Here is a 24,166-nt window from a genome sequence, read left to right as displayed (position 1 = left end):
TAAATTCACCATTGAAAACGCAGCTGCCACCTGATGTGACTCGTGCAGATGGAGCGGCAGCTGTGTTTGTGTTGAAGCATTTTACAGCGTTTTAAAGAGAGAGACATAATTTGAGTTCCTTTTTTTTTTTTTTTTTTTTTAATTCCCAAACCCCGATTCCCGTTCCCTTCTAATCGATTCTAGCACACCGCTGATCAGAATCGCAATTCCGCAGCGTTGTGTTCGAGCAGAGCTTCTCAAACACTTGCAGTCTGAAATTAGGAAAGTCTGAAATTGGGAAAGCATGCCCAGTATATTTAAGAGCGGTTTGAACGCATACACACCGTGCTGGAAACACGCGTGTCCGTGTGAAATTCCACCAGTGCAACTGACAGCACTGGGAGAATGCGGCATTCAACACCTGCAGAGGATTGAGAAACCGCTCTCTGTCTCAGCGTCTGCTCGCTTCACACACGGCTGAAGAAGGCCTGTTTAAATCAGCGCTGCTAATGTGTGTGTGTGTACCATTGCATTTTCACATACATATATAACACGTTTCAAAGTGAACACATGAATACATCATTGTAAAATAGCAGAACGATAAATAATAAATACATAAGCCTTGACGGGCCGCACGGTCTCTTCTCATTCCCAAACTGTGCGTGCATTCTGCACTTGAGACTGGAGCGCACAGAGAACTGAACCCCACAAGCAGCTCTCTATCCGGGGAGAAGCAGAATCCGACAGGATGCCCTCCAATCACTCTCCACAAACACTTCACCAAGAAGACAAGCCAGAGACACGCTCAACACTCAACGCTTTCACAATCAGCTGCTGGCATATTGAATGAAATACTCAGAGCTCATTGTAGTGTTCCTAATGTTTGTTTAATACACCATTAAAATCAAACGCTGCTGGGATCAGAAGAATTTCAGTTTTTTTTTTAAATTGGAATAAATTTGACAATTCATAATTATAGATATATATAATTATAGAAGGACTGTCAGACACAACTATTTACCCCTGAGATTATGAAACATTAAATCAATCCTGTTCTAGTTTTGTCATAATTATTGTTTAGTGGTCCCTAAATCACTGTATTCAATTCATCATCTCTTTTACCTGAAGATCATCCTATCATATGCAGCCGAGATTCTTTCAAAGCGTTTGTAGTTAACAAAACAGCTCCACAAGACTCTGATGTGAAGCTTGGAAAGGGAAGCCTCGCTGTAACAAACATGGCTCCCCTTTCACAGCATCTGGGTTAGCTCTCTTTAAACCTGCAGCCAGCTTTGTGCTTCCTAGGTCAACTGGAGCGTGAAATTGTCCCACCCCCTTTATTAACACCTCCTTTTCCTGTTATTAACCAGTCAGCTGCTGCCTCCCGGTTTGACTGACGCGCTGTTCAGCCGCTGACCCATGAAGTGACAAGGTGACAGTCTTAACCCTTTCAGTCCTGGATGATCTCTGTCGTGCTGAAGAATGTGAAATGAAGTTACAGAATTCAATTAAAAAAAACTGTATTTAGTATACACACATGCATGAGAACAGGACAAAAATGTCTTGACTTATATGACGTGAGACAGGGACCTGGGCGTCTGGTTCCAGCGTGATTTTCTGACGGCGTGCGTTAATGCTCCAGAGCTGAAAGGGTTCGGACGGCAGACGTGCGTTTTTCAAACGTGCGAGAGCTGGCAGAGTAAAAAAATATCGTATAGAAGGGCAGGACGACGAGCGAGACTTGGGCAATTATTTTGTTAACCACACACACGCACACACAGGCTTTGACTAAAACATGTGCAGCACCAGCAGAGCCAGCAAGCTGCTGCACAGCAGTGCTGAGCCCACCACTGCACCAGGCTGCCCTTTCCCAAAGGCATCTGGATAGGGGGTTGTAGTTCCAGTCGTAACCGATCCTGGGTCCACGGTAGATCCCAGGATCTCTCTCGTGGAGTAGCGGCACTTCCCGACGTTCCCGGCGTTGTCCACGGCGATGATGGTCACCTCGGTCGAGCAGCAGGACGCGGTGTAGTTGACGAGTGTGGTGTTGACTCCTCCCTCCCACACCACGCTCGTGTTCAGCGTGCCGTTGCCCAGCCGGGTATAGATTCTTTGCACGCCCACGCCGTTGTCCCTCACCTGGGCACAGATCGCCCACGTCTCGCCGGCGCAGTTTGTGGAGCAGTTTTCGTTGATGAAGACCAGGGTGCAGATGGGTGGGTCAAAATCCACCACCTGCAACAACGGGAGGAACAGTAACAAGCCGACATTCGCGAGAAGCTTCCAACTCAGGAGTGCAGGAGATGGTCCAAACCTGAGGGAAAATCTGCATGAAACTGCGGACAAGTTAGGTAGATATCTGTGGAGCGTTTTGTGGAGCGTCTTGTATGTTTCGCGCTTGTATTAACAGTGGCTTATAACAATGCAATCTAGTCAGCATTATCCTGTCAAACAACGTACGGGTTCAGCGCGTCCAATTTCTTACACCAAGTATTTTTGTCAGGCAAATATTTAGCAAAAAACACCCCATCCCGTCTCACCAGACTTCTTATTGTGGGCTTCAGACTTAATCAGCAAGACTCGCATCTCTTTATTAATGAAGGAAGGGGAAGCACTGGCAGGAGGTTTCAAAGCAATCCCCCCAAAATCCGATCTTTAAACCCAGAGAAAGAAAGGTTATCAAATTCCACCTTCACACTGTGAACGACTGGACCATTTAGAACAGGGAGTTGGAGCAAAGCCCAGGCGTGGATCAGCCCGCTTACCTCTCTGGCTATGGTCAGTTGCAGGAAAGCGTAGTTCATGTCAGTGAAGTTGGACGATTCCACTTCTATTGTTACCGTGACGATGGTCCCAGACTCGGTTCCATTGGGACTCTGAAAGGTCAGATTGCCTTGCTCAGTTCCATTGTCCTCCAGGTAGATGCTGAGAGGACGAGAGAGAGCATGTTTAATACGCTAGGGGGTAACCACACTCTGAAGTAAATGAGAAGTGGGATCATCTCTGCCTTTGACTTTCACTCGAATTGGGAACGCGTGCACCGAGAGACACACGCTCGGCTAGGCTAGCTCTGCTTCAACCTTTATTTCCAGTGCTTCACGAAGTTCCCCAAGAAACCACTTCCCTTTCAGGGTCAAGGACTCGCCATCATTACTGAAACATCACGAAACCTGGCGATAGTGCAACAGGTATTTATTGTGACTGTTGAGAATGTGCTTTCTAGCTTGTGAAGAAAGAGGCTATAATTACAAAAATACAGCGAGGTGTGAATCTGGGCAGCGTGCTCTCTTGCTTTGCCGCACTCACCTGGCCGTTGCGTTCAGGACGAACCCCTTGTCGTCCCGCACCCGGACGCTGTACGTGCCTCCGGCGCCGCTGGTCGCCACGGTGAACGGGATGGTGTATTGCTTTCCGGGCTCGAAAGTTGAGTTTGCCTCCACCTGTTGAAAAATCATACCCAATCCGGAGAATTCCCATTCGTTATTATTTCATTTCATTTAAAATAAATAAATAAATAAATGGAATTCCTGTCCAGGTTGTCTTGGAAACACTGCAATCCGTATTCGATGTGATTTACAGGAACTGCCTTCGTAATGAATCCGAATCGTTCATGTGTGATTAAGCACAGACACCTCGAGGGCGAAGTAGACAAATTAAGTTTTTCTTGTTTTGAAATAAACACGTTCTCTCTCTTTTTTTTTTTTAAAAACAGTACCTGCAGAGACCTAACAATTAGAGATGCAACAATCAAATCCATGCGTCCGTTACTGATCACCCGTTAATTAACAACCATTTTCTAGATCAAAATCATTTTCTGTTTGTTTTAAGCGCTGCAGCCGATGACAGAAGGCCGCTCACCTGCACTGAGATGCGGGACGAGGTTATGTGGGTGTTGGACTGTCTTCGGAACTCACTGGAGCTGTTGTCCTGCCCGGTCACCACCAGGGCAAACTCCTGCCCTGGGAAACGCTCCACATAGGCGTAGTAAAGCCCAGTCGACGGTGCTGGCATCGCGGGGCTGCTTCCAATCAGAGAGCCGTCGGGGGCCGCGAAAGAGACGTTTTTCACAGCAAACGTTTTGTACACCGTCAGCCCGGTCACCCTCAGCATCATCGTAACATTTTGGCCTGTGAACAAGATGTTTAGTGTAAATTAAAAAAAAAAAACACACACAAGACATTACATTTATAGAAGATTTTATACAACTTGTTAAATATTATTATCGTTATTATTATTGATAATAATAATAATACCAGTCTGTGGTCTCCCTTCAATGGGACCCAGACCAGGGTGAGGTCCTCCAAACGGTTCAACAAAGCTGTAGAGGAAGCTCACGATGCTCTGACCTGGAAGACATCAAGCAAACCATAAAGAAAGATGAAATAACACTCAACGAAAACAAGAAGAAAAAGCCGAAAGCTCCTCATTCTGTCTGGTTTTTTTTTTTTTTTTTTTTTAAATCAGACCACCTCAAGATTAGTCATTGATATTCTTTATATATACCTGCCTGCTCAGGGTGGGAGAATTTCCACTTTCTGGAAAGTGATCAGCGATGTAGAAACTTTAATTAGAGGCAGCTTCGTAACCCAGTAGAATCTACCTGTTACTTTGAGGCTATAGTCCTGGTAGGAGGAGATGTTGATCTGCCATTGCCCGACATCACCACTGAGCCTCAGGATGTAAAACCTCCCCAGATTCTCCATGGTGCCCAGGGGACCGTCCCGCAGCGAGCTGTCCTGCTGAACTCCTGAAAGAGCCGCCAGTCACAGTAAGGTTTTCCAGTGACGATATACTGACCAGTGATCAACAGGGATGGGAATCAGACTCCCGCTGCACAGCAGTGTGATCCAGTCCTGGTTTCACTAGGAGTTTAATAGTAAGACACACCTGATCTTGTTAGCTAGACACACTGGGGGCTGATCATGCTGGTAGTGAAACCTGGACTGGGTGACACTGCTGTGCAATAGGAGTCTGATTCCCAGCCCTGAACTGCAAAGTCAATCTTACCCCTGGGATTTGAGAGAGTATACGAGAGGATGCTGCCCGAGATGTAAGCTGTGATGTTGGTGACTGACTTGTCGATGTGGAAATAATATGTGCTTCCAACATTCAACCGTGTGCTCTTTGCCTGAAACAGTGTTACCTGCCAAAAGAGAAGGAAGGAAAAATGACGCTGAGGCAACAAAGCAGGAGAAACGTCCTTCAAAATAAGGAGAAGAATTGCAAGGGTTGAGTGTAAATCTGATTGGTTTTTACTCCTCTCCTGTCTGCCTGTCTGCCTGTCTCTCTGCCTGTCTGTGTGTCTCTCTCTGTCTCTCTGTCTGTGTGTCTGCCTGAGTGTCTGTCTCTCTGCCCCCCTGTCTGTCTGCCTGTCTGTCTCTCTGTCCCCCCTGTCTGTCTGTGTGCTTCCCTGCCTCTCTGAATTCTCCAGCAGTGTTTCCCATGTCCAGCCCGTTACCAGTGCGGAAGTCGATGAGTCTGATATAACTGCAGTTATCTGCTGCAGTGAAGCCTTCGTGGTCTCAATGGTCTGGCCTCCAGAAGTGGCAGCCAGGTCTTGGTAGAGAGTGTCGATCCCCATTGCCCTCCCACGCTGACCCTGCTGGCCACTTCTCTTTTTTCTATAGAAAATGTTTGTCAGCAAAAAAGTGACCTGAAAAAAAAAGGAGACTGAGCCTCACAAAATTGCAGCGGTGCTAGAAATAACTTTTTTCTTTCTTCTGTTAAAGATCACATACACTGATCTGGTGAGTTTGCAACTTACTGAAGACTTTGTGCTGTCGATGAGCGCGAGAATGTTGTTCCGCAGGTAGCCGTCTTTCGCAGGAGCATCGGTAAAAACGTAGATCTCAGAGGAAGGGGGTGAGTTTATCAAAGCAAGCTGGAATAAAAGAACGTCACAAGATCTCATTGCCGTGCTGTATCTACCACACTGCACTCTGAAAGGGGAATACAAGATCTCATTGCCGTGCTGTATCTACCACACTGCAGTCTGAAAGGGGGCTGGTTCATAATCTTCTCTGTGCTTTGAGAAGGGGGCTGGTTCATTATCTTCACTGTGCTTTGAGAAGGGGGCTGGTTCATTATCTTCACTGTGCTTTGAGAAGGGGGCTGGTTCATTATCTTCTCTGTGCTTTGAGAAGGGGGCTGGTTCATTATCTTCACTGTGCTTTGAGAAGGGGGCTGGTTCATTATCTTCACTGTGCTTTGAGAAGGGGGCTGGTTCATTATCTTCTCTGTGCTTTGAGAAGGGGGCTGGTTCATTATCTTCTCTGTGCTTTGAGAAGGGGGCTGGTTCATTATCTTCACTGTGCTTTGAGAAGGGGGCTGGTTCATTATCTTCACTGTGCTTTGAGAAGGGGGCTGGTTCATTATCTTCACTGTGCTTTGAGAAGGGGGCTGGTTCATTATCTTCACTGTGCTTTGAGAAGGGGGCTGGTTCATTCTCTTCTCTGTGCTTTGAGAAGGGGGCTGGTTCATTATCTTCACTGTGCTTTGAGAAGGGGGCTGGTTCATTATCTTCACTGTGCTTTGAGAAGGGGGCTGGTTCATTATCTTCACTGTGCTTTGAGAAGGGGGCTGGTTCATTCTCTTCTCTGTGCTTTATTACACTGTACTATGCTTTTACCAGGTTATAAAGTCCTGTATTTACCTGGATCCCAGACAGACACATTTCAGGTGTGTCTCCTCCACCATTGGCTGTCAGCTGACTGATGCTTGTCTTGAAAATGTTTGCATCACTTGTTTTGTAGACTGGTCCAAAATCTAAAAAAAAAAAACAATAAACGAACACATTAAAATTAACCAACTTAAAAAAAAAAAAAAAAATGAAACATTCTTTGCAGAATCTCTCAAATAGCACGGCAAGGGGAGGCACACAAACCTGGGTCGTTGAAAGGTACCAGCACGTATATGGATGGCTCGTCAGGGGTGTCTCTCTTGCTGTCGATGATGGAGAAAGCTCTTTGCTTGGCGTTTTCGATTTCCCCTCCCATGCTCCCCGTCGTATCGATCACGAAGCACAGAGCTGCAGGGCTCTCAAGATTCAGAAACCTGCAGACAGACAGGGGTGCAGAGCAGCAGTGTGCAGTGTGAGGATGATAGTCGGTATCGACCTGTTTCAGGGATGTTCTTACAGTTGAACTGGACAAAGTGCTTTACCACGCCTCTCTGTGCTTTACAATGCTTCCCTATGCTTTACCAGACCTCTCTGTGCTTTACAATGCTTCCCTATGTTTTACCAGACCTCTCTGTGCTTTGCAATGCTTCCCTATGCTTTACCAGACCTCTCTGTGCTTTACAATGCTTCTCTATGCTTTACCAGACCTCTCTGTGCTTTACAATACTTCCCTATGCTTTACCAGACCTCTCTGTGCTTTACAATGCTTCCCTATGCTTTACCAGACCTCTCTGTGCTTTACAATGCTTCCCTGTGCTTTACCAGACCTCTCTGTGCTTTACAATGCTTCTCTGTGCTTTACCAGACCTCTCTGTGCTTTACAATGCTTCCCTGTGCTTTACCAGACCTCTCTGTGCTTTACAATGCTTCCCTGTGCTTTACCAGACCTCTCTGTGCTTTACAATGCTTCCCTATGCTTTACCAGACCTCTCTGTGCTTTACAATGCTTCCCTATGCTTTGGTACACTTTGCAGTGCTTTACCACATGGGAGTCTTTTGTAAGGGCGAGCGGGGACAGCCGCTCTGTGTTTGCAGGCCAGTCGAGAGGTTGGAAAGTGTCTGATGATCTTACTTGAGGAAGGCTTTGTCCCCGACCGCGTTCCTGATGTCCTCCAGCACCCCCTCGGTGGCAGACACAGCGACGTCGGCTGCCTGTTTGTGCAGGTACCAGTGCTCCGAGGTGTAGTGGTCTTTGTTGATGCCCCCCGTCGCATCCCTGAGCCGTGTCATGTCCCATGCTCCTCCGTGACTGCACTTCCCTGATGAGAGGAACGCGTAGAATCTTCAAGCAGCGACCCCATAAAACAGTCCACCCCCCCACTATGCTTCCCTCTGCTTTACCAGACCTCTCTGTGCTTTACAATGCTTCCCTATGCTTTACCAGACCTCTCTTTGCTTTACAATGCTTCCATATGCTTTACCAGTCCTCTCTGTGCTTTACAATGCTTCCCTGTGCTTTACCAGACCTCTCTGTGCTTTACAATGCTTCCCTATGCTTTACCAGACCTCTCTGTGCTTTACAATGCTTCCCTATGCTTTACCAGACCTCTCTGTGCTTTACAATGCTTGCCTCTGCTTTACCAGACCTCTCTGTGCTTTACAATGCTTCCCTATGCTTTACCAGACCTCTCTGTGCTTTACAATGCTTCCCTATGCTTTACCAGACCTCTCTGTGCTTTACAATGCTTCCCTATGCTTTACCAGACCTCTCTGTGCTTTACAATGCTTCCCTATGCTTTACCAGACCTCTCTGTGCTTTACAATGCTTCCCTCTGCTTTACCAGACCTCTCTGTGCTTTACAATGCTTCCCTATGCTTTACCAGACCTCTCTGTGCTTTACAATGCTTCCCTGTGCTTTACCAGACCTCTCTGTGCTTTACAATGCTTCCCTATGCTTTACCAGACCTCTCTGTGCTTTACAATGCTTAACTATGCTTTACCACACCTCTCTGTGCTTTACAATGCTTCCCTATGCTTTACCAGACCTCTCTGTGCTTTACAATGCTTAACTATGCTTTACCAGACCTCTCTGTGCTTTCCCATGCTGTCACTGTGCTGCTTGATTACATTTTGTGTAAGAAAACAGTTTAAATTTGGATTAAAAGAAGACCCTGTCTCTGTGTCTGGAGTTTATTTACCGGCTGGTTTTATCGGCAGCTGGCTGAAATAGCCAGTGGTGATCAGCTTGCTCTGGATGATGTTGTTCAGTATGTTATTCACACAGGTCTCTGTGCTGCAGTCACTGCAAGTTGACTGATTTTTAGCTGGAACGAGAACACAGCAAAAAAAACAAAAAAAAAAAACACCGTGAGAATGGGTCAGTGTGGCGAAGCGTTAAGCAGACACGGTCCTGTGATGCACACAAGCCTGGAGGCTTCCCTGATGAAATACATTTACAAATACACATTGTAAACATGCTATGCACACAGCAGTGACACAGTGAGATTCGTCATTGATCTCCTTTATACACCCACCTGCATGAAAACCTGTGTGAGAATTTCAATTTCCACTCAGTAATCAGCGATAGAGAAACAGCAGGGAGCGGTGTGTGAAAATGCTAGACCACTTTGTGCTTTAATTAATCAGGCATCTTAAACAATTTCTAAAAAGTCTCCTGACACGTTCTCCATGTCTGTTATCATACCTGCTGTGTTTGCAATGCCCCCACCGGTTCCGATCAGGTCTGGGTTTGGAACTGTGTAGCCCAGTTCGATCCAGTTGCTGTGACTGTAGAAGTCCTGTGAGACAGGGCATTACCATCAAGGGTCAGTTGAATTGTTTTTAATTATTTTTTTTCTCATCTTGGGATGAACATAAAAACAAGACACATTTGGGAGCGATAAAAGGCTGTCCATCGCACCAAGGGTCGTCCACCATTCTCCCCTACTCTCCCCTAAATTTCAAGCAGAGTCTTTGGTCTTTTTGATCGAGAACGTTTAGGATTTTAAAGACTTCAATCAAGTCCTCTCTTTCCCTTCTTCTAGAGAGAAAGGTCCAGGAGGGTACCGAGCTGTGCTGGAGAGAAGTTGCAATCAGAAGGAATTGTTCAAGAATGGCGTCACCACAGGTCGGGTATAGAACATCGAAATTAAGAGCTCTTTGTTAGATCGGAGGAAGAACGCAAGATTCCTACCTCCAAAACTGGTAAATAGTTTGCTGGCTGTCATTTGAAAGTTTAATAAAGCATTAGTGTTAAGCTTACTAATTGTGGATTCTGGATTAACACATGACTCCAGAAATATAAATATATATATATATATATATATATATATATATATATATATATATATATATATATATATATATATCACATGGCCCTGTGTTTGTGTTGTAATAACTAGGAAATTAGGAGGGAGTCCTGCTCCAGACCCCTACGAAACAAAGAGCAAAGCCTGACCCGAGAGGAGCCGAGGGAATAAACCAGCGGAGAGAGAGAGAAGGGCTCTCGCGCAGGGAGGTTTTCGAGCAGAGAACGCGTCCGAGTGGACCTGGCGCTCACCTGCAAGGTGTGCAACATCTCCCCCAGGCGGTGGCGCCCGCTCTCATAGTTCCCTTTCATTATGTTATCCTTGGCCTCCGAGCTTTTCAACAGCAGGAGGCGCTTGGCCTCCACGAAGCTCTCCGAGTCGAAATGGTGCTTGGCGCTTAGGGGGTGGTAGTGATCCACGTCAACGTTGGCATCCTTGACGGTCTGCATGGCCTGCTCAAACTTGATGGGAGACACTTCTCTGCCGTAGTAAGCCCTAAAGATCTCCTCCGAGGTGGGGTTGACAAGGTCCTGCAGAGAGAGAGCGGAAAGGATTGCACACAAGAGGATTCTCCACAGCTGCTGAGCACTCAGACCAGAGCATGCGGGACGTGAGAGCGAGCAACCTCGAACGATGATTGAGATGACATGTATTCTCATGAGGCAGTTCCAACAGCTATCGAAGAGTAAATAAGGTTTCTGATCCCAGATTGAATGTATGAAGAAAGTGAAATTACTGCTGCCAGCCTGTCTGTCTGTCTGTCTGTGTGTGTCTGGTCTGTCTGTGTGTTTGTGTGTGTCTGTCTGTCTGTCTGTGTGTCTGTCTGTCTGTCTGTGTGTTTATGTGTGTGTGTGTTTGTGTGTGTCTGTCTGTCTGTGTGTGTGTGTGTGTGTGTGTGTGTGTGTGTCTGTCTGTCTGTGTGTTTGTGTGTGTGTGTGTGTGTCTGTGTGTCTGTGTGTCTGTGTGTGTGTGTGTGTCTGTCTGTCTGTCTGTGTGTGTCTGTCTGTCTGTGTGTGTGTGTGTGTCTGTCTGTGTGTGTGTTTGTGTGTGTTTGTGTGTGTCTGTGTGTGTGTGTGTTTGTGTGTGTGTGTCTGTTTGTGTGTGTGTGTGTGTGTGTCTGTCTGTGTGTGTGTGTGTGTGTGTGTGTGTGTGTGTGTGTCTGTGTGTGTGTGTGTGTCTGTCTGTGTGTGTGTGTGTGTGTGTGTGTGTCTGTGTGTGTGTGTGTGTGTGTTGTGTTTGTCTGTTTGTGTGTAATGTCACACAGACAGACAGTGTGGTAGTGAGGTCTGGGTGTCCGTGTGTTGTGTGTGTGTGTGTGTGTGTGTGTTTGTGTGTGTGTGTCTGTGTGTGTGTCTGTTGTGTGTGTGTTGTGTGTGTGTGTCTGTCTGTCTGTGTGTGTGTGTGTCTGTCTGTCACCGGTCGTCTTTCCAGGACCCCCTTTGTCTGTGTGTGTATGTGTGTGTGTCTGTCTGTCTGTCTGTGTGTGTGTCTGTCTGTGTGTGTGTTTGTGTGTATCTGTCTGTCTGTCTGTGTGTGTGTTTGTGTGTATCTGTCTGTCTTTCCAGGACCCCCTTTGTAAGTGAGGCCTCTGTCTGTGTGTTTATGTGTGTGTGTCTGTCTGTCTGTCTGTGTGTCTGTGTGTTTATGTGTGTGTGTCTATCTGTCTGTCTGTGTGTTTATGTGTTTGTGTGTGTCTGTCTGTCTTTCCAGGACCCCCTTTGTAAGTGAGGCCTCTGTGTCTCAATGAGTTTATTCCTGGTTAAGGAGTGACTAAATGAATGAATAAATAAACAGACAAACCAATAAATGAATAAATTCATCAAATGCATGCGTCGTGAAGAATCTCAGCAGATCTGCATTAATACCTTTTCTGGTATTGCTAGCTGTCATTTGAAGTTTAATAAAGTGATTAGTGTTGAAGGACTGCATGTGAGTCACCAGCAAACCCCTCTGGATTGACATCTGTTTCAAAGACTCACAGAAATGCTGCCGATGTCGAAAACCCGCCCTGTGGATGCAGCGAGTTCTCTCAAGACTGCCATGGTCTTCTTCAGAATCGCTCTCTCCGTGATCTCCGTGTGAGAGATACTGTCCTTCGCAGTTGGAAGGAAGCCCAAAGCCACCCTCGCCGTGGTGATAATCAGCATGAGTCTGAAGACTGCCATGCTTAGCCTTCTTCTCCTGGCGATCTCAATGCAAACTAATCTGGAACTGAGAATCTCAGGTAAACACTACCATGCAGAGTAACGTTGAACAAACAGATGAAGGCATTCTGTCCTTGACTAGTTTCAATAACACTGATGAAGGCACTAGAGCCCAAACGCTGCTCTGCTTGACTCGGTCTCTTCTAGTTTCAATAACACTGATGAAGGCACTAGAGACCAAACGCTGCTCTGCTTGACTCGGTCTCTTCTAGTTTCAATAACACTGATGAAGGCACTAGAGACCAAACGCTACTCTGCTTGACTCAGTCTCTTCTAGTTTCAATAACACTGATGAAGGCACTGGAGCCCAAACGCTGCTCTGCTTGACTCGGTCTCTTCTAGTTTCAATAACACTGATGAAGGCACTAGAGACCAAACGCTGGTCTGCTTGACTCGGTCTCTTCTAGTTTCAGTAACACTGATGGAAATAAATCCATATGCGATCAAAGGGAACATCACAGAAATGTTTTAAAACCTTCAAAAGATAAAAGACAATACAATGAGAATGAATAAAAAGGACATACCTTTAAGGTTTCAGGGAGCTGTCTTGCTGTCTCCTGTTCCCAACACAATGCCACCAGGTCTACAGGAGACTTTATTTTACCATCCCATTACTTCCTCATAGCAGTCACCCCAGGACATAAAGCAGAAACAAGAAAGGTGTAATTTACCACACCCTCAACAGTTTTAATAACGTTGTTCTGCTTGACTCGCTCTCTTCTAGTTTCAGTAACACTGATGAAGGCACTGGAGCCCAAACATCTTTTCTTTTACCTGAAGGAAAGTATATGGGATATATAAAGCAACACGTATAAAATGTAACGAAAGAAGAATCAAAACACGAAAATATTTTCTAAGCAGCTGAGCCATATTCAGCTGTGGGCAAAGGTTTTGCATTCCCCTATAGAATGCATTAGTGTTGCTTCATAGACTCGAATGAAAGCTGACGTTATGTTAGCATATTGAATTGCACACCGTCACTTCGGAGATTTACCATAGACTTAACGAAAAAAATTTAGCAATGTGACATTTAGAAATCTAACGTTAAATACTGTCCCAGTAGACTTTATTTGCGATATGATTTTGTAGTTTGTTTGATTATATAGCTATACTAAAACATCATCACAATAATATACTACCAATTATTTTATGTAATTTAATAGTATATATATATATATATATATATATATATATATATATATATTGAATTACTTTCCTAGAATCAATCCTAAACTTGCTATATATTTGTTGTTAAAAATCTAACTAGAGTGTGGCAGGTGCACCAAACTGGTTGGTTCAGTATTACGCAGTATTCCCGGAATTGCAAAGCCTCTTAGTGTTATTGGAAAATCAGTTGGATTTAAGAACACCGTGTTCTGATTCAGAGGGGTGTGTCGAATTGCAGAGTAACTGTTTGTTAATATTCAGTTACTCAACACAAAACAAGAGGGCCTCCCTGTGTCTCTTATTTACACAATTATTGACGAGCAATCGATGACAGTCACAGTGATATTTAACACAGAGCCCGTTGTGATGAAATGAACAAACTCCTTCCTCGGTCTCTCACGACTGTTACCGTTTTCATACATCTGCAGTGGATTGTGGGATTATAAAAGAGAAAGCTGGGAGCATTTGGTTCACGTGAGAAGGAATTTTTATTTTACCATCTCACTACTTCCTCCTAGCAATTACCCCAAGACACAAAGCAGAAACGACAAAGGTGGAATTTACCACACCATCAACAAAGCTCCTAACTTTGTGCCTTTCCTCCAGGTGTGTTTCGCTCTGAAGATCATGAGGCAAGTTGGTGTTTGGCTTTGAAGGTCACATTTTCTTTGGTGGTCAAACCAGTTTACTACCACCGGCGAGACATTGCTAGAGGTCACAGTTATCTTTCTAAAATTTTTCATAAAGTGATAGTCCTAAGGCTGACCCCAACCCCAATCCTAACACTAACCCCCTGACACTAGCCCCTAACCCTAACCCTAACACTAACAGGGATTGTTATGGGGTCCTGTATTGGGGGAATTTGGGAACCCTAACAATAACCCCCTGACACTAACCCCCAACCCCAACACTAACCCTAACCCTAACCCTAAACACTAACCCTAACCCTGACACTAACCCCTAACCCCCTAACCCTAACACCTAACACTAACCCTAAACACCTAACTCTAACCCTAACCCTAACACTAACCCCCTGACACTAAGCCCTAACCCTAACCCTAACACTTACCCCCTCACAATGTGATGTTATACGTGAATACGTTTATTCGTTGACCAACCCAAATATATATATATAATATATATATATATATAATATATATATATATATATATATATATAATATATATAATAATAATCCAATCATATTCTTCTACATAAGCTCTTACTCGTGCATTAACTGGACAGCTGTCATCAGGTCATCGCCGCGGTTCTGTTTGTTTTAAGTATAACTCTTCCTGTTTGCACCTGTTTGCACTTGACTCTGCTCCCACTGTGACTTAGAAAAATCCTTGAACTGACTCCAGATATAGTGTCCCTGATAATGTCTCACAATTTTAAAATAGATTCCCCTTATAAAAGTTTGCATTGGTAAAAGCAAAGTGTAATGAAACACAGTGAAAGCATAGGGAAGCATTGTAAAGCACAGAGAGGTGTGGTAAAGCATAGGGAAGCATTGTAAAGCACGGAGAGGTCTGGTAAAGCATAGGGAAGCATTGTAAAGCACAGAGAGGTCTGGTAAAGCATAGGGAAGCATTGTAAAGCACAGAGAGGTCTGGTAAAGCATAGGGAAGCATTGTAAAGCACAGAGAGGTCTGGTAAAGCACAGGGAAGCATTGTAAAGCACAGAGAGATCTGGTAAAGCATAGGGAAGCATTGCAAAGCACAGAAAGGTCTGGTAAAGCATAGGGAAGCATTGTAAAGCACGGAGAGGTCTGGTAAAGCATAGGGAAGCATTGTAAAGCACAGAGAGGTCTGGTAAAGCATAGGGTATATTGAGGGAATATTGTATCATCAAACATGTTATTACCAACTTGAATAATTTGTACCAAATACTTTAGATGCAAAAGGTACATAAAGTATAATCTACTACAGCATCGAAAAATATTCAAAACTAGAAGAGAGTTTTTTTGTATCCGTTCCCGTATGAGGTCACGCGGCATGAAAGAGCTGATCATGAAAAAGTGACGGAAATAAGATAGGAGTCCTGATCTTGAAATCAGTGTGAACCAGACAGGTGCTACTGTGAACAGAACGCAATCAGCAAACTGCTGCTCTGAGCGACACACAGACACAGACAGACACACACACACACAGACACACACACACAGAGACAGGTGCTACTGTGAACAGAACGCAATCAGCAAACTGCTGCTCTGAGCGACACACAGACACAGACAGACACACACACACACAGACACACACACACACAGAGACAGGTGCTACTGTGAACAGAACGCAATCAGCAAACTGCTGCTCTGAGCGACACACAGACACAGACACACAGACACACACACACACACACACACACACACACACACAGAGACAGGTGCTACTGTGAACAGAATGCAATCAGCAAACTGCTGCTCCGAGAGACACACAGACACAGACACACACACACACACACACACACACACACACACACACACACACACAGAGACAGGTGCTACTGTGAACAGAATGCAATCAGCAAACTGCTGCTCTGAGCGACACACAGACACAGACAGACACACACACACACAGACACACACACAGAGACAGGTGCTACTGTGAACAGAACGCAATCAGCAAACTGCTGCTCTGAGCGACACACAGACACAGACAGACACACACACACACACAGACACACACACACACAGACACACACACACACAGAGACAGGTGCTACTGTGAACAGAACGCAATCAGCAAACTGCTGCTCCGAGCGACACACAGACACAGACAGACAGACAGACACACACAACCTGCACGCTCACCCCTACCCTCTGTGCACAAACCGGACTTTACAACTAGAAAACCCCGGCTATGGGGATCATCTGCCTTGTGTTCCTATGTTCTGTATTCCTGGAGAATGGAGGTAAGGCAATGCCTTCTATACTTTTACAGCTAGATTGATAAAACATATCTACATGTACTCAATTAGATTAGGAGCCGTTGACTGAGACAAAGGTGATTCAAATATTTTAAACATTGTTAATGCATTTCATTGATTTATTTTTATTTATTTGTACAAAACTAATAATGTTTCATAATTCAGGTTTTTCACTCAATCTTACTCCTATGATTCTGTATGACGCACGCATCCACAGTGTCTACAATTCACATCCTAGCCCTGTATTGAATGGAAAGTTCCTGCATTTAATGTATCTGCATTGTTTGTATTGAGTGTGCTGTGCCCTGTATCTCACTGTATTTAATGTATTATGCATTGAGCCTCACTCTCTTGTAAAGCGCTTTGTGATGGTGGTCCACTATGAAAGGCACTCTCTATATAAAATAAAGATTGAAATATTGATTGATAATGTTTTGGAAATAAGACTCCCATATCAGAGCAGTTTGATCCATTCCTGGCTTCACTATCAGTTTAATAATAAGACACACACACTGGGGGCTGATCAAGCTGGTAGTAAAACCTGGACTGGGTGACACTGCTGTGCAATAGGAGTCTGATTCCCAGCCATGCAGTCATGTTTATTTCGTCCCCTCTAGCCGCCTCAGACCAACGTCTCCAGGAGAAGATCATCGGGGGATACCCGTGCCGGCGCCTCACGCAGCCCTGGCAGGCTTCACTCAATCTGGGATACCACACCTGTGGGGGGGCGCTGCTCAACAGCCACTGGGTCATCTCGGTCGCCCACTGCTGGTTCCCGTGAGTACTGCAGGCAGTACTGCTACATTATTATTATTATTATTATTATTATTATTATTATACCATGTAAATGGTTATTTTCTTAACCTTCTAGTGGCTGAAACACGTTTCTCTCATTTTTATGGAGGGAAAAATTGCATCTTCACGAGGTGGTCATGCATTTGCATCTCCCATAATTATAAAGAGAAGATGTTGTTATTGATAATATCTGCACTGTTTCAAATTTGAATTGAATCCACAGCCACGTTGCTAAGCACATTTTAAGAGCCTCGTCTCAGTTGCTTGTGTGTGTGTGTACGTGTTTACAATACCATGCAAATGCAAAGCGTGGTTCTGTGCTGGTTCGAGCAGCCCGAGTCGAATCCTGGTGGTGCTGGGTGAGCTGGACCTGTCGGAACACGAAGGCACGGAGCAGCCGCGCCGCGTCACCACTGCGCTCTGGCACCCGCTCTACGACCTCCGCACCCGGAGCCATGACGTCATGCTGCTGAGGCTGGCCGAGCCCGTCCACTTCACCCCGTACGTGCGACCCGTCCCGCTGCCCGTCAGCTGCCCCGCCACCGGGACCTACTGCACCGTCTCGGGCTGGGGCAACACCGTGGGGGACGGGTGTAAGTGCCACTTTTTGGAGAGACAGTCGGGGGTTCCTGGAGGGCCGCCGTGCGTTCTCAATTAATTAATTGGTCTAATGATTTGATTAATTAATTGGGCACATAATAATAATAAAAATAATAATATATTATTATTATTATTATTATTATTATATTTATTTTTATATAGCGCTTTTCATAGTGGACCACCATCACCAAGCGCTTTACAAAATACGAAGCCACTATAATTTAATACTTCTCTCCCAGGCCTCAAGAAGCTGCACAGGTCCCGCACACTTTGAATCAAAGCTAGACCAATTGAACAATTAATTAGATCGATTACGTTAATGGAGATCTTAAGTAGAGGTCCGAGTGAGGAAAAATGTGCAACCGTATCCAACAGGATCACCAGAAAGCAGCTGCTGCGCCCTTGCAATGTGAAGCCGGGACGCAGCTGAAGGTTCAAGCCAGTGGGTTTTCAGTCTAGCAGTTACCCGTGCTGGATCGCTACCGCAGCGCTAGGGTTTCTAGAACCTGCACGAAACCAATTCTCCTCTCGTTTTCAGTCGTCCTGCCTAACAAGCTACGCTGTGCCGAGGCTGTTATCTTTAGCGACCCGGACTGCGAGGCCGCCTACCCGGGGATGATATCGGAGAGCATGCTGTGCGCCGGATACTCAGATATGGGTACTTCGGGTCCGTGCCAGGTAGTGTAACCAAGCGCAGTGTATGTATATATATATTATATATATATATATATATATATATATATATATATATATATATATATATATATATAAACAGTATATGGTTTTATTAATGTTTTTAACAGGCTTGCAATCGCTGTCTTTTGCACCTGGCAGGGTGATTACGGGGGCGCGCTCGTGTGCGATGGGGTGATTCACGGGATCGCGTCCTGGGGTGAGGTGTGCGCGGATTCGGAGGGAGCGCGCCCGGCGGTGTACACGAAACTGTGCGCGGTCCTGCCTTGGATAAAAAGCACGCTGACTGATCCACGGGCGAGTCCAGCGACGCTTAACCCATTCACTGCTGTTGTTTGAAAGCTTTTCTGTCGTTGCCTTATTAATCTTGGCTAGAAATACCAAAATAATCAAATCTGTTCAAATAATCAAAGTGTAAAGAATTAAAAGAGAAATTACTTTCACTTTCAAAAGGTGTTCTTGTTTGTTAGGCGTTTTAATTCATTTTATATTGATAATACATTTTTATATATAGTCTACCCTCTGAAATGTCTTTATAATGTACAGCACTAGACCCTGATATTGATGAGACACAGCCCTCTGAAATGTCTTTATAATATACATCACTAGACCCTGATATTGATGAGACACAGCCCTCTGAAATGTCTTTATAATATACAGCGCTAGACCCTGATATTGATGAGACCCAGCCCTCTGAAATGTCTTTATAATATACAGCACTAGACCCTGATATTGATGAGATCCAGCCCTCTGAAATGTCTTTATAATATACAGCACTAGACCCTGATATTGATGAGATCCAGCCCTCTGAAATGTCTTTATAATATACAGCGCTAGACCCTGATATTGATGAGATACAGCCCTCTGAAATGTCTTTATAATATACAGTGCTAGACCCTGATATTGATGAGATCCAGCCCTCTGAAATGTCTTTATAATATACAGCGCTAGACCCTGATATTGATGAGATCCAGCCCTCTGAAATGTCTTTATAATATACAGCACTAGACCCTGATATTGATGAGACCCAGCCCTCTGAAATGTCTTTATAATATACAGCACTAGACCCTGATATTGATGAGACCCAGCCCTCTGAAATGTCTTTATAATATACAGCGCTAGACCCTGATATTGATGAGACACAGCCCTCTGAAATGTCTTTATAATATACAGCACTAGACCCTGATATTGATGAGATACAGCCCTCTGAAATGTCTTTATAATATACAGCACTAGACCCTGATATTGATGAGATCCAGCCCTCTGAAATGTCTTTATAATGTACAGCACTAGACCCTGATATTGATGAGACACAGCCCTCTGAAATGTCTTTATAATATACAGCACTAGACCCTGATATTGATGAGACACAGCCCTCTGAAATGTCTTTATAATATACAGCACTAGACCCTGATATTGATGAGACACAGCCCTCTGAAATGTCTTTATAATATACAGCACTAGACCCTGATATTGATGAGATACAGCCCTCTGAAATGTCTTTATAATATACAGCACTAGACCCTGATATTGATGAGATCCAGCCCTCTGAAATGTCTTTATAATATACAGCACTAGACCCTGATATTGATGAGACACAGCCCTCTGAAATGTCTTTATAATATACAGCACTAGACCCTGATATTGATGAGACACAGCCCTCTGAAATGTCTTTATAATATACAGCACTAGACCCTGATATTGATGAGACACAGCCCTCTGAAATGTCTTTATAATATACAGCACTAGACCCTGATATTGATGAGACACAGCCCTCTGAAATGTCTTTATAATATACAGCACTAGACCCTGATATTGATGAGATCCAGCCCTCTGAAATGTCTTTATAATATACAGCACTAGACCCTGATATTGATGAGACACAGCCCTCTGAAATGTCTTTATAATATACAGCACTAGACCCTGATATTGATGAGATCCAGCCCTCTGAAATGTCTTTATAATATACAGCACTAGACCCTGATATTGATGAGATACAGCCCTCTGAAATGTCTTTATAATACACAGCACTAGACCCTGATATTGATGAGATCCAGCCCTCTGAAATGTCTTTATAATATACAGCACTAGACCCTGATATTGATGAGACACAGCCCTCTGAAATGTCTTTATAATATACAGCACTAGACCCTGATATTGATGAGATCCAGCCCTCTGAAATGTCTTTATAATATACAGCACTAGACCCTGATATTGATGAGATCCAGCCCTCTGAAATGTCTTTATAATATACAGCACTAGACCCTGATATTGATGAGATCCAGCCCTCTGAAATGTCTTTATAATATACAGCACTAGACCCTGATATTGATGAGACACAGCCCTCTGAAATGTCTTTATAATATACAGCACTAGACCCTGATATTGATGAGACACAGCCCTCTGAAATGTCTTTATAATATACAGCACTAGACCCTGATATTGATGAGATCCAGCCCTCTGAAATGTCTTTATAATATACAGCACTAGACCCTGATATTGATGAGACACAGCCCTCTGAAATGTCTTTATAATATACAGCACTAGACCCTGATATTGATGAGACACAGCCCTCTGAAATGTCTTTATAATATACAGCGCTAGACCCTGATATTGATGAGATCCAGCCCTCCCATCCTTTTTTTTTTTAAACCAATCGTAACTCGAGGTTCCGTGTCTGTCTTTCCAGCCAATTACGAACAGGGATGTTTTAAATCGCGGTTCTTATTGGCTGTAGGCGTTTCGGAATGCGAACTTGTCATGTGACCTGGGTTGCAGTGACGTCGTCAGAGGAGAACATCAACAACATAAACGCAACATAAGTAACACGTTTAAATACCCCAGGACGATAAAATACAGTAAGTGAAATTATTATTTTAATACGAGTCTGGTTGTTTGTTTCGGTGAACTTCCTTAATAACGAAACCTAATCTCTTTATATAATTGTTATTAATGCATGCTCTGCTGCCCTGTATGCTGCACACACACACACACTTTATAAATGCATAATTTAGTATAATTTACCTTTTTTAAAATGCATTGGGTCTGAAAAGCGGCCGTTATATTTAAATGGTCCGTGTGCGTGAGGAGACATCGATTATATTTATGTGGGAAATGCAAGTGTGACTGGCGACCTTGCTTCAGAGAGGTTTTCCTGACTAGTTTTCCTGTGCAGCAGCTTTGTTTTCTGTGTTTTTTTTTTTTTTTTTTAATTTATCCTGTGGGTGCTCTTGCAGCTCGCTGAAACCGGACTCGACAGGTTAGACAGGTAGAATCATCCGCTGTTGTGAGAAGCGCTGTCCGTTTCAATAGTAGTCGATTGTAATCGATTTTGTTCTTTACTGCTGACTGTGTAATTTTATAAGCGCTCTTGCATGCTTGTAAGTCGCCCCGGATCAGGGTGTGTGCTCAGAAATAAATAATAATAGTAAAGCCACGCCTTTTAGTAGCGCTGCATTTAAATAGATAAATGTTTTTCTTTTTCAGCAGCTGCTAAACAGAGTCCCCTGTGCTGCCATGGACAGTGTGGAGATGGACTCTGTCCAGGTTAAAGAGGAAGTCCCTGAACTTGAACTTCTCCCCATTAGAGTGGAGTTCTTTGGGCTGGCTTCCCTCCCCATTAAACAGGAGCTCTGTGAGATGCAATGTGACAGCAGCCAGCCCGAGGTCTCTGAGGTTAAAGCTGAGCACAATGAATTGGAGATCCCCCAGACGGATGAACCCCTTCCTGTGAAACGAGAAGAGGTGCTGGAAACTGTCCATATTAAACGGGAGCCCCCTGAAGTAGAGTTTGATCTCCTGGAACCGGGGAAGGAAGAATCCGAGGACTTCAAACCAAACATCCCTGAGCTGGAGCCTGTACGCCTGCGGGAGTGTAGCGTGGTGCTGGAGAGGATCTGCGTGAGAGAGCGAGGCGCTGGAGAGGAAGGCTCTCCCAACAGCACTCCAGGAGGTGGAAAGGAAGACGGGCGCTCTCATTCAGAATGCAGTCTGGCAGGTGAGTGACTCCCAGTAGCTGTGACGTGTGGTTGAGAGGGAGGGAGGGAGCGTGTAGGTTACATTACTAGCTATTTGTTTTTCCTGTTTGAAAATGATATCATTGCAACAGTGTGTGTTAGAGGAAATAGACCTGAAACATTACAGGAGAACTCTGAAGGCAGAGTTTGATCCCAGGGTTCGTTTTCACCAGCATCAGTCTTTACTGACTCTGCTTTTACACATAAAGTAAAGGCTTTAAGTTTAACTGTGTTTTTAAGCTGGTGTAACCCAGTGCAAGCCTCACAGCTGAAATTCTCCTGCTTGAATCCACTCCAGCACCCAGCCACATGCCCTAAATCTACAAGCAGTGCCTCTTACTTTCTTTCCTGTTCATATTTTCCAGGTTCCAGTCCAGCAGCTAAAGCGAGGACAGGCAAAGCTTTCACCCAGTTAAGGCATTTTAAAACACCCCAGCGAACTCACGCAGGAAAGGAACCATATCGCTGCTCTGACTGTGGGAAGACTTTCAGTCAGTCTGGACACCTGAAAACACACCAGCGAACTCACACCGGAGAGAAACCATATCGCTGTTCTGACTGTGGTAGGAGCTTCAGTCAGTCCGGAGACTTGAAAACACACCAGCGAATTCACACAGGAGAGAAACCATATCGCTGCTCTGACTGTGGCAAGAGTTTCACTCGGTCAAACAGCCTTGTTTCACACCAGCGAATTCACACAGGAGAGAAACCGTATCACTGCTCTGACTGTGGGAAGAGTTTCAATCAGTCAAGACACCTTGTTTCACACCAGCGAACTCACACCGGAGAGAAACCGTATCACTGCTCTGACTGTGGGAAGAGTTTCAGTCACTCTGTATCCCTGAAAGCACACCAGCTGACTCACACAGGAGAGAAACCGTATCGTTGCTCTGACTGTGGGAAGAGTTTCAGGTGGTCGGGACATCTTCTTTCACACCAGCGAATTCACACAGGGGAGAAACCGTATCACTGCTCTGACTGTGGGAAGAGTTTCCGTCACTCAGCAACCATGAAAAAACACCAGCGAACTCACACAGGAGAGAAACCGTATCACTGCTCTGACTGTGGGAAGAGGTTCAGTCAGTCATCCAACCTTCTTTCACACCAGCGAACTCACACCGGAGAGAAACCGTATCACTGCTCTGAGTGTGGAAAGGGTTTCCGTCTTAAACAAGCCATTCAAAAACACCAACAATTCCACAGAGAAGAGAAGCTTTAAAGACTGTGTTCAGTGGGACATTTCACTCATGAGGAAAGAACCGTTGACCTGGCATTATGGATCCCTGTGTAATTGCTGTGCTGTGCATCACCTTGAAGAGCATGGGTTTTAAATGTTTAAATTGCTCTTCAACTCTCTTGCACTGTGATTGTGTCAGAAAGCGGGTGTGACACAGACACGTCACAAGAGGCGTCTCTGCTGTCAGTTTAACTGAGGCTGTCAATGCAGGCAGTGCCTGGGAATAATAATAATCTTTATATAGTGCCTTTCATAGCGGACCACCATCACAAAGTACTTTACAAGATACGAGACTAGGGTGTGTGAACTGTGCATCAGCTGCAGAGTCACTTCCAACAACGTCTCACCCTAAAGACGCAGCGCAAGGAGGTTCAGTGACTCGCTCTGGGTCCCACACAGGGAGTCCTGCTGGTTACAAGCCTGTTTCCTTAACCACTGGACCACACAGCCTCCTAATATGCAGAAAGGAAAGTATTCCGCACCTCGGCTGATGGGCGAGTCAGGAGAAATCGATAACTCCATGTGGGAAAGGAGTGACTGTTTTGAAAGTAATAACACACTATATACGAATATTTTTTTTTGTAACATTAAAAGTTTTTATTAGTTGTAAACACACCA

At 44.7% G+C, this 24,166-nt stretch overlaps 2 protein-coding genes and 1 pseudogene across 2 annotated transcripts; 2 read left to right on the top strand and 1 right to left on the bottom strand.

The window, feature by feature from the left end:
* The window catches only part of LOC121304198, a 387,591-nt pseudogene extending 363,749 nt beyond the window's left edge, over positions 1-23,842 (top strand).
* Positions 848-12,740, bottom strand: LOC121304202 (von Willebrand factor A domain-containing protein 7-like). The gene is made up of 17 exons (XM_041235182.1): positions 12,636-12,740; positions 11,887-12,118; positions 10,159-10,437; positions 9,304-9,397; positions 8,798-8,923; positions 7,731-7,917; positions 6,863-7,032; positions 6,632-6,744; positions 5,744-5,860; positions 5,438-5,632; positions 4,987-5,122; positions 4,580-4,726; positions 4,233-4,325; positions 3,838-4,106; positions 3,286-3,419; positions 2,745-2,904; positions 848-2,214 (listed from the first exon to the last, which is right to left on the bottom strand). Exons 2-17 carry the CDS (start codon positions 12,070-12,072, stop codon positions 1,768-1,770), a joined length of 2,853 nt encoding a protein of 950 aa, XP_041091116.1. The 5' UTR covers positions 12,073-12,118; positions 12,636-12,740; the 3' UTR covers positions 848-1,767.
* Positions 16,731-18,767, top strand: LOC121304251 (trypsin-3-like). Its single transcript, XM_041235276.1, has 4 exons — positions 16,731-16,984; positions 17,336-17,595; positions 18,141-18,280; positions 18,437-18,767. The coding sequence occupies exons 1-4, from the start codon at positions 16,803-16,805 to the stop codon at positions 18,632-18,634; spliced, it is 780 nt and encodes a 259-aa protein (XP_041091210.1). The 5' UTR covers positions 16,731-16,802; the 3' UTR covers positions 18,635-18,767.
* Positions 23,843-24,166: the final 324 nt, after the last annotated feature.

The sequence above is a fragment of the Polyodon spathula genome, chromosome 37, assembly GCF_017654505.1.
Source record: "Polyodon spathula isolate WHYD16114869_AA chromosome 37, ASM1765450v1, whole genome shotgun sequence".
NCBI classification, from domain to species: domain Eukaryota; kingdom Metazoa; phylum Chordata; class Actinopteri; order Acipenseriformes; family Polyodontidae; genus Polyodon; species Polyodon spathula.
This window is presented reverse-complemented; position numbering and strand designations above follow the sequence as displayed.

What these genes read in the sequence shown, in the direction of transcription:
- LOC121304202 (XM_041235182.1), bottom strand. Translation starts at nt 12,072, where the DNA reads ATGGCAGTCTTCAGACTCATGCTGATTATCACCACGGCGAGGGTGGCT. An exon ending in TGTGTCTGTCTGGGATCCAG is followed by an intron (nt 5,861 to 6,631) that starts GTAAATACAGGA and finishes CTTTTATTCCAG; the next exon opens with CTTGCTTTGATAAACTCACC. An exon ending in GTCCTGAACGCAACGGCCAG is followed by an intron (nt 2,905 to 3,285) that starts GTGAGTGCGGCA and finishes TCGTCCTCTCAG; the next exon opens with CATCTACCTGGAGGACAATG.
- LOC121304251 (XM_041235276.1), top strand. Translation starts at nt 16,803, where the DNA reads ATGTTTATTTCGTCCCCTCTAGCCGCCTCAGACCAACGTCTCCAGGAG. An exon ending in CAACACCGTGGGGGACGGGT is followed by an intron (nt 17,596 to 18,140) that starts GTAAGTGCCACT and finishes TCTCGTTTTCAG; the next exon opens with TCGTCCTGCCTAACAAGCTA. An exon ending in GTACTTCGGGTCCGTGCCAG is followed by an intron (nt 18,281 to 18,436) that starts GTAGTGTAACCA and finishes TGCACCTGGCAG; the next exon opens with GGTGATTACGGGGGCGCGCT.